At 41.2% G+C, this 15918-nt stretch overlaps 1 protein-coding gene across 2 annotated transcripts; it reads right to left on the reverse strand.

Moving 5' to 3' along the window:
* Positions 1–8421: 8421 nt before the first annotated feature.
* LOC145867248 (NLR family CARD domain-containing protein 3-like) lies at positions 8422–12085 on the reverse strand. Of its 2 annotated transcripts, none has more exons than XM_082971321.1 (4): positions 11926–12085; positions 11570–11798; positions 9418–11183; positions 8422–9073 (listed from the first exon to the last, which is right to left on the reverse strand). In XM_082971321.1, exons 2-3 carry the CDS (start codon positions 11751–11753, stop codon positions 9634–9636), a joined length of 1734 nt encoding a protein of 577 aa, XP_082827447.1. In that variant the 5' UTR covers positions 11754–11798; positions 11926–12085; the 3' UTR covers positions 8422–9073; positions 9418–9633. The 2 variants fall into 2 exon arrangements, with proteins under 2 accessions (XP_082827447.1, XP_082827446.1); XM_082971320.1 differs by having other exon boundaries at positions 8422–9123; positions 11926–12084.
* Positions 12086–15918: the final 3833 nt, after the last annotated feature.

The raw sequence follows: 15918 nt of genomic DNA on the forward strand, positions 1-15918 counted from the left end.
CTTGATATTGCTGACCCCTTATTGGGAGGTGGCTTACTAGTTTGTATATTGTACTGATTCATATGGATACCTGTCCATACATTGTCTGTAAAAGTGTATAAAAACAGAAAAGCATATAACTGTAGCTATGTGGTCTTTACTTGAGTGTGTTTCAGCAGGGTGAGGTCAGAGAGATGCTTCCAAGTCACTGTTTTTCTGAACTCATAAAATCCTTTACACAATCTGATGGGATGGATGTTCAACCCCATTAAAATGACCATAAGGTCAATATAGAACCTTTAAGTTAAGACCTCACAGATCTGTTCATGGCAAAGCAGTTCAATGAATGATACTAATTGATTCTGTGACAGTATTCATAAAGAGTAGGACAGCTGATCTAGGATCAGTTAAGTATTTTAGATCATAATGTATTAGATTACATGGAGTGGGGGACCTGATCCTAGATCATAATGAATCAGATTACATGGAGAGGGGGAACCTGATCCTAGATCATAATGAATCAGATTACATGGAGAGGGGGGACCTGATCCTAGATCATAATGAATCAGATTACATGGAGAGGGGGGACCTGATCCTAGATCATAATGAATCAGATTACATGGAAAGGAGGACCTGATCCTAGATCATAATGAATCAGATTACATGGAGAGGGGGGACCTGATCCTAGATCATAATGAATCAGATTACATGGAGAGGGGGAACCTGATCCTAGATTATAATGAATCAGATTACACGGAGAGGGGGGACCTGATCCTATATCATAATGAATCAGATTACATGGAGAGGGGGGACCTGATCCTAGATCATAATGAATCAGATTACATGGAGAGGGGGGACCTGATCCTAGATCATAATGAATCAGATTACATGGAGAGGGGGACCTGATCCTAGATCATAATGAATCAGATTACATGGAGAGGAGGGACCTGATCCTAGATCATAATGAATCAGATTACATGGAGAGGGGGACCTGATCCTAGATCATAATGAATCAGATTACATGGAGAGGAGGGGACCTGATCCTAGATCATAATGAATCAGATTACATGGAGAGGAGGGACCTGATCCTAGATCATAATGAATCAGATTACATGGAGAGGGGGGACCTGATCCTATATCATAATGAATCAGATTACATGGAGAGGAGGGACCTGATCCTAGATCATAATGAATCAGATTACATGGAGAGGGGGGTTATGAGAGAACTCCCACATCATAGCTTATCTTTATTCAACCTGCCATCTACCCACCTGGGGACTGAGGGTTATGAGAGAACCCCCACATCACTAGCTTCTCTTTATTCAACCTGCCATCTACCCACCTGGGGACTGAGGGTTATGAGAGAACCCCCACATCACTAGCTTCTCTTTATTCAACCTGCCATCTACCCACCTGGGGACTGAGGGTTATGAGAGAACCCCCTCATCACTAGCTTCTCTTTATTCAACCTGCCATCTACCCACCTGGGGACTGAGGGTTATGAGAGAACCCCCACATCACTAGCTTCTCTTTATACAACCTGCCATCTACCCACCTGGGGACTGAGGGTTATGAGAGAACCCCCACATCATAGCTTCTCTTTATTCAACCTGCCATCTACCCACCTGGGGACCGAGGGTTATGAGAGAACCCCCACATCACTAGCTTCTCTTTATTCAACCTGCCATCTACCCACCTGGGGACTGAGGGTTATGAGAGAACCCCCACATCACTAGCTTCTCTTTATTCAACCTGCCATCTACCCACCTGGGGACTGAGGGTTATGAGAGAACCCCCACATCACTAGCTTCTCTTTATTCAACCTGCCATCTACCCACCTGGGGACTGAGGGTTATGAGAGAACCCCCACATCACTAGCTTCTCTTTATTCAACCTGCCATCTACCCACCTGGGGACTGAGGGTTATGAGAGAACCCCCCCACATCACTAGCTTCTCTTTATTCAACCTGCCATCTACCCACCTGGGGACTGAGGGTTATGAGAGAACCCCCACATCACTAGCTTCTCTTTATTCAACCTGCCATCTACCCACCTGGGGACTGAGGGTTATGAGAGAACCCCCACATCACTAGCTTTCATGTTCTGCAGCCTTGTAAAGATAAGGAGGGGACGACTGGGAGGCAGGTTGGCATTTATTGTCATGAATTACATTTTACATTTACATTTTAGTCATTTAGCAGACGCTCTTATCCAGAGCGACTTACAGTCGTGAATGTATACATTTCATACATTTAAAAAAAAAAAAAAATTGTTCTGGCCCCCCGTGGGAATCGAACCCACAACCCTGGCGTTGCACACACCATGCTCTACAAACGGAGCCACAGGTAAGACTTGCCCTGGAGGTAGGTTGGCATTTATTGTCATGAATCTTGCCCTGGAGGCAGGTTGGCATTTATTGTCATGAATCTTGCCCTGGAGGCAGGTTGGCATTTATTGTCATGAATCTTGCCCTGGAGGCAGTTCAGCAAAGTGGTTACTAGCTGGCACAGGCACAAAGTAATACAATCCGATTTTAATCCTAACCTCAACCCTAACCACACTGCTAATCCCTCCCTTAAATTAAGACCATAAAACAACATTTTCCACAGCCAATTCTGACATTGCAGCTGACATATCTAGAGGAAATCGCACAGTTCTGCCTCCAGGTCAAGATTCATGACAAACGTCAACATGAGACAGGGAGAAGCAATGTAAAAATCAATAACAAAATTGTTTTCCACTATTAACATGCTTTTTCTTGTTTCAAGTATGTTTTATTATGAAAAGTACAATATATCCATGTATACTTGTACAACTATGGAGCGTATGTCTACATATAATTGTACAATTTGTTTTTCCAACATAAAAGACAAGAAATGATCACATTGGTATTTTAACAGTGTTATTGTAAGAGTTTAAATGTTTAAACAGAGGATACATCTAAAACAGGATAAAACAAGTGCAGTATGTTGTGAGAATGTTACTTTAACGTCGACTCATAACGTCACACTATAACTTCATGGGAGTCTTGTGGAAAGACTGCATGTTGTTTTGGGTGGATTGAGTGACGTCTTCATCAACATTTTGCAGAATATTCCGGTAATATTTTCACCTCTGTGTTTGTGGTGGAAGTTATTGCTGGAATGAGGTGTCTGTTTGTTCCCAATTTGAAGGTCCTGGGTCAAGGTCCAATTATAGGAAGATGCGTATGTCTGAATGTGTCCAGTCGTGTGTGTGTGTGTCCAGCATGTGTGTGTCCAGTTTGTGTGTGTCCAGTTTGTGTGTGTCCAGTGTGTGTGTGTGTCAGTGCGTGTGAGTCCAGTGTGTGTGTGTCCAGTGTGTGTGTCAGTGCGTGTGTGTATGAGTCCAGTGTGTTGGTGTGTCAGTGTGTGTGTGTGTGTGTGAGTCCAGGATGTTTGTGAGTCCAGTGTGTGTGTGTGTGTGTGTGTGTGTGTTGGTGTGTCAGTGTGTGTGCCCTTGCAATTGTGCCAGTTCAAGTAAAGATGGCAAATGGAAGCAAGTCTGTGTTAACCTATGCGTTTCTCGAATCTGGTAGCTCAGCAACATTTTGTACAGAGAGACTCATGAGGCAGCTCAAGGCAATGAGATGGAAATTCTGCTACACACAATGGGGCAGGAGCTTTGAGATTAGAGATTGGCAATGTGGAGGGCGTCACATTTCTTGCATTACATCTACACCCAGAGTAAGATCCCAGTGACAAAAGAGAGCATTCCCACTCAGAAAGAACTCAAAAGCCATACCTGAAAGAGGTTCAGTTGAAGGAGATTGATGCCGACGTCGAACTCCTGATTGGCGTAAATGCTCCAAAGGCAAGTGTGTGTGTGTGTGTGTGTGTGTGTGTGTGTGTGTGTGTGTGTGTGTGTGTGTGTGTGTGTGTGTGTGTGTGTGTGTCCATTGTGTGGGTGTGTGTGTGTGTGTGTGTGTCAGATTATTATTTACAGGGACACTGAGGAGTCATCATACCAAACCCTAAACCCTGGATAGAGGGGCTCAGTGAATGTGGAGGTGAATGTGATCAGGTGGGTCAGTGTGTCAGAGGAGGCTCTATAGAAGGACAGAGTGCCAGCTGGCCAGTCCAGATACACTCCTACTCTGTGGAAGCTGGAGGAGGGGACGTCTATGGTAGTGGAGTTATTATTATGACAGGCAGAGTAATTGTTGTCAGAGCAGAACAGACTCCAGGACTTGTCATTCCATCCAATCACACAGTCCTCAACCCTTCCTCTCCTGCTGATTCCTTTATATGTCACTCCTATACCAGCCCCCCCACTCCACTCTACCTCCCAGTAACAGCGCCCAGTCAGACCCTCTCTACACAACACCTGTCCACAGTCCTCAAATCTCTCTGGGTGATCAGGATACGGCTGCTCCTCTCTCCTCCATGTCACCTTTCTGTTCTCCTCAGACAGAGAGAGGCGTCTGTCTACTGTGTTTGGGTCCAGTGTGAGATCACAGACATCTGATGGATGAAACCAGACACAATATTAGAAATCATCATCATTCACATTAGAATGTTAACTCACTTTTCACTAATTCATTTAATGTAGATGTTTCTAGGTATCAAAAGGAGAAGTTAAGGTAACTTGAGACTTGTTTAATGATCACATGTTATACTGTATGGTAATATAATACACACTTATTCACAATAATTACACACACACACACACACACACACACACACACACACACACACACACACACACACACACACACACATTGTCAAAGCAACTCTTTGTAAACTTTGGTGTCCCTGATTTCTGTTTCTGTAGAACTACAGCTGATATTTAATATGACCAAGTCAGTAATGATGGTGGTCTTTGACTTTGACTTAACTTGAATTAAGACTTATTCTTAGTCATAATCTTCACAGCAGTCAACACTCACATTGTCTAAGCCCAGGTCTCATTGTGTTCTCTCCACCATGTTCCACACTGTAGCGGTAAGCAGAAGAACAGACAGTCAATAAGTACACCTGAACTAACACACAGACTGGACACACACACGGTCAGCAGATAACTTCAAGCGAATGTTTGTGTTTGTGTGTGTCCTGTGTGTGTGTGTTTGTATTTCCAGTGTGTGTGTGTGTGTGTGTGAGTGTGTGTGTGTGTGTGTGTGTGTCTGTGTCCTTTGTGTGTGTTTGTCCAGTGTGTGTGTGTCCAGTTTGTGTGCGTGTCCTGTTTGTGTGTGTGTGTATGTCATTGAGAGATTGTCACTGGACACACACACACTGCACACACACTGGACCCATACACACAGACGACACACACACACACACTGAACTCTCTCACACACACTGAACTCTCTCACACACACACACACACACACACACACACACACACACACACACACACACACACACACACACACACACACACACACACACACACACACACACACAGTCAGCATATAACTTTGTCCAAGTGGTGGTCAGAATGTTTGTCTTAAATAGCCTGATAAGTCAAACATGTCTGATATGAACATTGACATAAACCCTCCACATACTTGAGTTTCTCCAGTCTGCAGTGTGGATCCTCCAGTCCAGCAGAGAGCAGTCTGACTCCTGAGTCTCCTGGGTGATTGTAGCTCAGGTCCAGCTCTCTCAGGTGTGAGGGGTTTGACCTCAGAGCTGAGACCAGAGAAGCACAGCCTTCCTCTGTGACTTGACAGCCTGACAGCCTACAAAGAGTCAAATCTCACCATTACCAATACCATTGAAGCTCGTCTAGAGGTTAGTTAACACAGTGTCCAAAGAAGGGCCAGAAGTATACAGAATAACACCAATAACAGAGGGGGTCTGATCTTTGTGCCTCTGTAACTTTCTCATTCATCATCATTAATGATTCATTCATGATTATTCATAATCATGGTAGCATCCACATGAATGTAGAAGTGTTCAGAAACATCTTCTATTCTTACTGACAATACAAGAGAAGTGACTCCAAAATGACAGGACATTATTCACCATTCAGTTTCTATTAGGAAAAACATAATCCAAAACACAACCAAGACAAACTACAAATGCATTCAACAAGTTAGTAGAATCACAAGCTTGATGTAATCACTGCAGGCATGGAATATGGGACTAAATACTAAACTTATGGCTACTTTAATACAATATAAGTGAATTTGTCCAAATAATTAAGACTTCTTCAAATGGGAGAACTACGTACAGAAAGTGCTTTCATTTCTAAACGGTAAAACAGATATGTATGAAAATACCCTCAAATAAAAGGTGACATTCTGTACTGTCACCTAATATGAAACATCTCAAATCCAAAATGCTGGAGCATAGCACCACATTTAGAACTGTAAGCTTCACTGTCCAAACACATATGGTGTGGACTATGTGTGTCTGGTAAAAACATGTGGATCTGGTGAACAGTTATCACTTGTTGACCAACTACAGGAATACTGACCTCAGAGTCTCCAGTTTACAGTGGGGATTCCCCAGTCCAGCAGAGAGCAGCTTCACTCCTGAATCCTTCAGGTCATTGTTACTCAGGTCCAGCTCTCTCAGGTGTGAGGGGTTTGAACTGAGAACTGAGGCCAACACTTTACAGGATGTCTTTCTGAGTTTACAGCCTGACAGCCTGCAAAGAGTCAAATCATATTAAAATCACACTGCTATTCTTTGGTGGTGAAAAAAGTGGCAGTATATTTCTTCAACATATTCAGATATATCAGTGTCCTGAAACCTGCCATATCTAATAATAAATTAATGTATCATTATTATAAATGAAAAATTATCAAAGTATTGCTTGTAGATAGAAAAATGCATATTACAAATATTTGAGTAGACTGACCAGACCAGTTTAAAAGCAGTATCAGTCAAAAGACAGACAGTGAGGTATCAGATTTAGATTGTATTGAGTATACAGTCCACATCATATCTATGTTGACAGTGAAGATAACATTTTAAATGTGGCTTTATACTCCAGCATTTTGGATTTGAGATCAAATGTTTCATATGAGGTGACAGTATATAATGTCACCTTTTATTTGAGGGTATTTTAATACATGCACTACCGTTCAATAGTTTATGGTCACTTAGAAATGTCATTGTTTTTGAAAGAAAAGCACATTTTTTGTCTATTAAAATAACATCAAATTGATCTGAAATACAGTGTAGACATTGTTAATGTTGTAAATGACTATTGTAGCTGGAAACAGCTGATTGTTTATGGAATATCTACATAGGCGTACAGAGGCCCATTATCAGCAACCATCACTCCTGTGTTCCAATGCCACGTTGTGTTAGCTAATCCAAGTTCATCATTTTAAAAGGCTAATTGATCATTAGAAAACCCTTTTGCAATTATGTTAGCCTGTTAGGGCTAGGGGGCAGTATTGACACGGCAGGATAAAAAACATACCCGATTTAATCTGGTTACCACTCCTACCCAGTAACTAGAATATGCATATACTTATTACATATGGATAGAAAACTCCCTAAAGTTTCTAAAACTGTTTGAATTGTGTCTGTGAGTATAACAGAACTCAAATGGCAGGTCAAAACCTGAGAGATTCCTTTACAGGAAGTGGCCTGTCTGACCATTTCTTGAACTTCTTTTCCATCTCTATCATTTACTAAGGATCTCTGCTCTAACGTGACACTTCCCACGTCGTCCATAGGCGCTCAGAGCCCGGGAAAAAACAGAATGTTGTCATTCCAGCCCCAGGCTGAAACACATTATCGCCTTTCTCAAGTGGCCGATCAAGGGACTCTGGGCTTATGCGCGTGACCCCGACCGCCCCCGCCTTTATGATTTTTTCCTCTGTTTGCCGAAAAGGAGATTCCCTGTCGGAATATTATCGCTTTTCTACGAGAAAAATGGCGTAAAAATTGATTTTAAACAGCGGTTGACATGCTTCGAAGTACGGTAATGGAATATTTAGAATTTTATTGTTACGAATTGTGCCATGCGCGCGACACTTCTTTACCATTTCGGATAGTGTCTGGAACGCACGAACAAAACGCCGCTATTCGGATATAACGATGGATTATTTTGGACCAAACCAACATTTGTTATTGAAGTAGACGTCCTGGGAGTGCATTCTGACGAAGACAACAAAAGGTAATCAAACTTTTATAATAGTAAATATGATTATGGTGAGTGCTAAACTTGCCGGGTGTCTAAATAGCGAGCCCGTGATGCCTGGGCTATGTACTTAGTATATTGCAAAATGTGCTTTCACCAAAAAGCTATTTTAAAATCGGACATATCGAGTGCATAGAGGAGGTCTGTATCTATAATTCTTAAAATAATTGTTATGCTTTTTGTGAACGTTTATCATGAGTAATTTAGTAAAATGTTAGCGAATTCCCCGGAAGTTTGCGGGGGGTATGCTAGTTCTGAACGTCACATGCTAATGTAAAAAGCTGGTTTTTGATATAAATATGAACTTGATTGAACAAAACATGCATGTATTGTATAACATAATGTCCTAGGGTTGTCATCTGATGAAGATCATCAAAGGTGAGTGCTGCATTTAGCTGTCTTCTGGGTTTTGGTGACATTATATGCTGGCTTGAAAAATGGGTGTCTGATTATTTCTGGCTTGGTACTCTGCTGACATAATCTAATGTTTTGCTTTCGTTGTAAAGCCTTTTTGAAATCGGACAGTGTGGTTAGATTAACGAGAGTCTTATCTTTAAATGGCTGTAAAATAGTCATATGTTTGAGAAATTGAAGTAATAGGATTTTTTAAGGTTTTGAAAATCGCGCCACAGGATAGCCGTGGCTGTTACGTAGGTGGGACGAATTCGTCCCGCCTAGCCTAGAGAGGTTAATAGACGCTGTGGGTACGACATCGCCGAAGCTATAAACTCGCACACCGAATCAGCATATTCGTCAATGTTGTTGTTCGCCGCAATGCGGAACATATCCCACGTGATCGAAGCAATCTTAAAGCGTTATCACTTGTTGACCAACTACAGGAATACTGACCTCAGAGTCTCCAGTTTACAGTGGGGATTCCCCAGTACAGCAGAGAGCAGCTTCACTCCTGAATCCTTCAGGTCATTGTCGCTAAGATCCAGCTCTCTCAGGTGTGAGGGGTTTGACTTCAGAGCTGAGACCAGAGAAGCACAGCCTTTCTCTGTTACTCCACAGCCTGACAGCCTGACAAAGAGATCATCATGACTTCACAAACACACTGTTAATTTAACGAGTAGTGTGGAAGGACAATGGCAGATGCATTTGGTTTATTCTTCCAAACAACATATAGATTAATCTTCCATCTCCTAGATTTGTATGGACATATTGTTATACTAATGTGAACACCAATGCACTGATTCAGTAATTTTTTCATATTAATATATTTCATATTAATATTATATTTTAATACATATATTTTCTCTAAACGGAATATTTGTTCCAGATGATTAGTTCTCAAATGTCATTTTATTTACTCACAGAACAGCTCTGGAGGCTTTGACCACTGGCAGCAGCCTCAGAAGACCTTCCTCCGATCCAGAGTATTTCTTCAGGTCAAACACATCCAGCTCCTTTTCTGAAGTCAGCAACACAAAGACCAGAGCTGACCACTGTGCAGGTGACAGTTTGGCTCTAGAGAGACTTCCTGATCTCAGGTAGCTTTGGATCTCCTCCACCAGAGAATGGTCATTCAGTTCATTCAGACAGTGGAACAGATTGATGCTCCTCTCTGGAGAGGGATTCTCCCTGATCTTCTCCTTGATGTACTGGACTGTTTTTTTCATGGGTCTTTGAGCTGCTTCTTGTCTTTGTCAGTAGATTTTGTAAGTGCTTCTGATTGGACTCCAGTGAGAGGCCCAGAAGGAAGCGGAGGAACAGGTCCAGGTTTCCCGTCTCACTTTGTAAGGCTTTATCCACAGCACTCTTGTAGAAAGTAACTTTAGGCTCATCTTTTGTTTGCGGTTCGGCCATTAGATTCTCATTGTTGTTGATGAATGAGAGGAACACATATAAAGCAGCCAGAAACTCCTGAATGCTCAGATGAACAAAGCAGTACACCTTGTCCTGGTACAGCCCACATTCCTCTTTAAAGAGCTGTGTGCACAATCCTGAGTACACGGAGGCTTCATTGACATCAATGCCAGCCTCTTTCAGGTCTTCTTCATAGAAAATCAGATTGCCATTCACAAGCTGTTGAAAAGCCAGTTTTCCCAGTGACAGAATGCTCTCTTTATTCCATTGTGGACCTGTCTCTTCGTTCCCAAGATACTTTTCATTCTTCTGTTTGGTATGAAACACCACAAGGTGTGTGTACATCTCAGTCAGAGTCTTGGGCATCTCTTCTCTCTTATGTTTCAGCATGTGTTCAAGGACTACTGCAGAAATCCAACAGAAGACTGGAATGTGGCACATGATGTGGAGGCTCCTTGATGTCTTTATGTGTGAGATGATTCTGCTGGCCAGGTCCTCATCACTGAATCTCTTTCTGAAGTACTCCTCCTTCTGTGGGTCATTGAACCCTCGTACCTCTGTCACCTGGTCAACACATCCTGAAGGGATCCTATTGGCTGCTGCAGGTCGGGTAGTTATCCAGAGGAGAGCAGAGGGAAGCAGATTTCCCTTGATGAGATTTGTCAGCAGAACATCCACTGAGGTTGACTCTGTGACGTTACAACAGATCTTGTTCTTCTGGAAGTCTAGGGGCAGTCGACACTCATCCAGACCATCAAAGATGAACACAACTTTGTACTTGTTGTAGATGGAGATTCCTGATTGTTTGGTTTCCATTGAGAAGTGATTAAGAAGTTCAATCAAAGTGTGTTTGTCCCCTTTCATCAAATTCAGCTCCCGAAAAGGGAATGAAAACACAAATTGAACATCCTGATTTGCTTTTCCTTCAGCCCAGTCCAGAATGAACTTCTGCACAGAGACTGTTTTTCCAATGCCAGCGACTCCCTTTGTCAGCACAGTTCTGATACGTTTGTCTTGTCCAGTTAAGGGTTTGAAGATGTCGTTACATTTGATTGCAGTCTCTGGTCTTGCTTGTTTCCTGGTTGTTGTCTCAATCTGTCTCAGCTCATGTTCATTATTGACCTCTCCTGTTCCACCCTCTGTGATGTAGAGGTCTGTGTAGATCTTATTGAGAAGTGTTGGGTTTCCTTGTTTAGCGATCCCCTCAAATACACATTGAAACTTCTTCTTTAGATTAGATTTGAGTTCACGTTGGCAAATCACAGCAAGCTCATCTGAATGAAGAAATAACACAGAGGATATTAATATTACGTCTGTTTTAATGTCTACAGTATTGAAGGACTGTTAAAGTTTTAAAATAATAATTTATTCTCTTAAGTGACTGTATAAATGTATCAATGTTTTCTTAATGCATTACAGACTGGTGTGACTGATTATATTATTATTGGTGTTATTGATGGTATTATTAATGTTGTCTCTCTCTGTCTCTCTCTCTAAATTAATCAACACAACACATCCCTTCTGCTACTTGATGAGGTCACAAGGTGTTGTGTTAAGGTTGCTACAATATCATTGAGTTACACAGCTACTTTAGCTGTACTTTAGCCACAGCTTTTAAATGTTATAAAACAGCATTCAACATGAGGCAGACATATCTTACATTTCTCCAGTGTGTCAGCAAGCTCCTTCCGGTTCATTTTCCTCAGGACGTGCAGTGTGATCTTCAGAGCCCCCTCTCTGGCACTGCTCTCCTGCTTCTCATCTTCAGCATCCACCACTTCCTCCTCCTGCTTCTGACTCTCAAAGCCTTCTGGGAGTTCAGGACCAAGAATCCTCTTGAACATCTTCAGCTCGTTCTTCACAAATGTTATAATTTTCTCTTCAAGCAACTGAAATAAATCAAGTAAATAAGTTAAGCAAGAGAAGAAATGCTTTCTCATTAACACATGAATTAATAATTGAAAGAAACATTACTTGAGGAAAACAAAAACAAATGTACATAACAGGATCACATACACTGAATATAGAGTCCAGGTCTGTTTGATGACTCTGGGAAGACTGACCACTGAGAATCTCTGACTCTGATCTCTCCTGTTGGTTTCTGTGGACAAAACATGAGATTACAGTACACACACACACACACACACACACACACACACACACACTGTTTTAGGACTATGAAAATGGACTAAAGTAGGAGAAATGACTAGAGACAGTGTTGTTTAACACACTGACCATGACCCATGAGTTCTTCTTACCTTTGTTCAGTAGAAAAGTCTCCCTCTCTAAAGTGTATAGGATGATTCATAGACTTGTCACTCTTCATGGACACACAGCTGGGAACAGGGGAGGCTGGTCTCTCCTGCTTGATTGGTCTTCAACACAACAGAGACAAACATTACATCTCTCATCTACTCTGATCTCAGATGGGGAACATAAGAAGAGTTCCAAAACGCAACATATCACTTTACAGAAATGAGCTTTTATTGTTTAAAGAAATTATGTATAAATTATTACATCTCTCACAGACAAGGATTTGTTTCAAATCTATCACTTGATGGTTTCATTTCAGAGAGACAAAAATCTTTTTTTTTATGCAAAATGCTATATATCTCCCTCACTCTCAAATGTGACCGACCGGCTCAATTTGGTCATTAACTAAATAACTACATATATAGTGATTTTGGTTTATGTCAGTTTAATTGTTTGTTATGTATAAGTTGTTATTTTATGATTGTAAGTGATAAAATTAACTAGTAATTCTCAGTAATTACTACTTTAGTAAGGAATAACACATTTTTTCAGCACTACTGCAGTTGCTAAATAATTCCAATAGATGGGAACATAAGACCACAATGACATTTCAGAATATTAGTTTAGTTTTCTCCCTGGATACACCACCACTCCCCGCGCTTCCTGCAGAACCCCTGCAGTACCTCCGCAGACCCCGGATTGAGAACCCCTGATTTAGCAGATGCTCTTATCCAGAGAGATTTACAGTAACTGCATTCACCTTAAGATAGCTATTTATTTAGGAAATAAACTTAGTTAATTATTCATAAAATTGTCATCTTACCTCTTAGCTTTGGTGTTATGTCCGCCAGAGAGATGCATTTTGGAGGCAGGGCCCCCCTTCTCTCTCTCGCCAGAGAGACTCATTTTAGAGGCAGGGCCCCCCTCCTCTCTCTCCCCAGAGAGACTCATTTTAGAGGCAGGGCCCCCCTCCTTCCTCTCGCCAGAGAGACTCATTTTAGAGGCAGGGCCCCCCTCCTCTCTCTCCCCAGAGAGACTCATTTTAGAGAACTGACCCCTAAACAGAGATCCAACATGTTGGTTGTGGTTAACACAGTGACGTCCTAAACAGAGATCCAGCATGTTGGTTGTGGTTAACACAGTGACAACTAAACAGAGATCCAGCATGTTGGTTGTGGTTAACACAGTAACAACTAAACAGAGATCCAGCATGTTGGTTGTGGTTAACACAGTGACAACTAAACAGAGATCCAGCATGTTGGTTGTGGTTAACACAGTGACAACTAAACAGAGATCCAGCATGTTGGTTGTGGTTAACACAGTGACTAATTCTTGAATGTCAATTGTTCTCATTCATTCATTATCTCTTTGAGAAATATATTTTTAACAACTTTCTCTTTTACTTCACTACATTCATGAAGAAAATGATGTACTTTTTACTCCATACATTTTCCCTGACACCCAAAAGTACTCGTTACATGTTGAATGCTTAGCAGGACAGAAAACGGTCCAATTTGAACACTTATCAAGAGAACATCCCTACTGCCTCTGATCTGGAGGACTCACTAAACAGAGAACATCCCTGGTCATCCCTACTGCCTCTGATCTGGAGGACTCACTAAACAGAGAACATCCCTGGTCATCCCTACTGCCTCTGATCTGGAGGACTCACTAAACAGAGAACATCCCTGGTCATTACTGCCTCTGACCTGGAGGACTCACTAAACACAAATGCTTCATTTTTAAATGATGTCTGAGTGTTGGAGTGTGACCCTGGCTATCCGTAAATTAAAATAACAAGAAAATTGTGCCGTCTGGTTTGCTTAATAAAATGATTTTTAAATGATCACTACTTTACTTTTACTTTTGATGCTTAAGTATATTTTAGCAATTACATTTACTTTTGATACTTAATTATATTTTAAACCAAATACTTTTAGACTTCTACTGAAGAAGTATTTTACTGGGTGACTTTCACTTTTAATTGAGTCATTTTCTATTAAGGTATCTTTACTTTAACTCCAGTATGAGAATTGAGTACTTTTTCCACCACTGTTCTAACGTTCTAGAGACATATGAGCCACAGTTTCAACAGACATTTTGTAACTGCGTGGGCTACAAAGTTACTTTCAGTTTCATATAAGGAAATAAAGTAACGGTCACTGGGTGAATTCGTTTTGCATTGCCCGGCTCCCCGGGTGCGCAGAGTTTACGCATTTTAGACCATTCCATTGTGCCTTAAAATAAAACTCCACTCACCTGTAGCACCGGGCCATGCAAAACGAACTTCCCACTGTCGCAGGGCACTGAGACACAGAGTTCTAAACCCAGAGGCATTTACAACAGTAACCAGAGGTAACAGTCAGTTGCATGCGACAGCAGCAAATCATGACATTGTACCGAATCTTGCTTCAGTTTTTTTATTATAGTCCTTCTTATGTTATTTTTGCTAAACATATAATTTACTCGTAACCAAGTTTAGCTGTGTTTTTTTCCTCCAAAATATGAATTACTGTAGGACTTTAATAATTGTAAACAGGCCTACAAACCCAAAAGGTTTTAATGATGCCTTAAATCTATCTTCAAATATATATTTGATGATTAGTTGAATCCGGTGTGTAAGTGCTGGTAAGAACAAAAGGATTGAGAAACCCTGAGATAAACATAAAACTATATAATGTAAAAGCTCCTCCACCATCTTTACCAGACGTTTTACTGATAACATGTAGACCTACTGATTAGTTTCCACTTTGAAAACTGCTGTCAGCAAGTCAGCTCAAGAAACAGTTCTACTAACTAGTAATATCTTATTCCAGGTATTTATTCTCTTACTCTGTCCAGTAGAATCAATTATTGTTCAGAAATTCTTACTTTATTATTTAATTTAATAATTTTTATTTTATACTTTACTTTACCCTCAAAACACCAGTCTCAACGTCAACAGTGAAGAGGCAACTCCGGGATGCTGGCCTTCTAGGCAGAGTTGTAAAGAAAAAGCCATATCTCAGACTTGCCAAAAAAATTTAAATATTAAGATGGGCAAAAGAACACAGACACTGGACAGAGGAACTCTGCCTAGAAGGCGAGACGTTGAGACTGGTGGTTTGTGGTTACTATTCAATGAAGCTACCAGTTGAGGACTTGTGAGGCGTCTGTTTCTCAAACTAGACACTCTGATGTACTTGTCCTCATGCTCAGTTGTGCATCGGGGCCTCCCACTCCTCTGTCTATTCTGGTTAGAGCCAGTTTGCGCTGTTCTGTGAAGGGAGTAGTACACAGTGTTGTATGAGATCTTCAGTTTCTTAGCAATTACTCGCATGGAATAGCCTTACTTTCTAAGAACAAGAATAGATTGATGAGTTTCAGAAGAAAGTACTTTGTTTCTGGCCATTTTGAGCCTGTAAACAAACCCACAAATACTAATGTTCTAGATACTCAATTAGTCTAAAGAAGGCCAGTTTTATTGCTTCTTTAATCAGAACAACAGTTTTCAGCTGTGCTAACATAATTGCAAAAGGATTTTCTAATGATCAATTACCCTTTTAAAATTATAAACTTGGATTAGCGAACACAACGTGCCATTGGAACACAGGAGTGATGGTTGCTGATAATGGGCCTCTGTACGCCTATGTAGATATTCCATAAAAAATCAGTGTTTTCCAGCTACAATAGTCATTAACCTCTTGGGTATGTGGGACGTGACTGTCCCAACTGCGGGACACACTATTCAACAGCCAGTGAAATAGCAGGGCGCCA

The sequence above is a fragment of the Salmo salar genome, unplaced genomic scaffold, assembly GCF_965601325.2.
Source record: "Salmo salar unplaced genomic scaffold, fSalSal1 ptg000257l, whole genome shotgun sequence".
Lineage (NCBI taxonomy): Eukaryota > Metazoa > Chordata > Actinopteri > Salmoniformes > Salmonidae > Salmo > Salmo salar.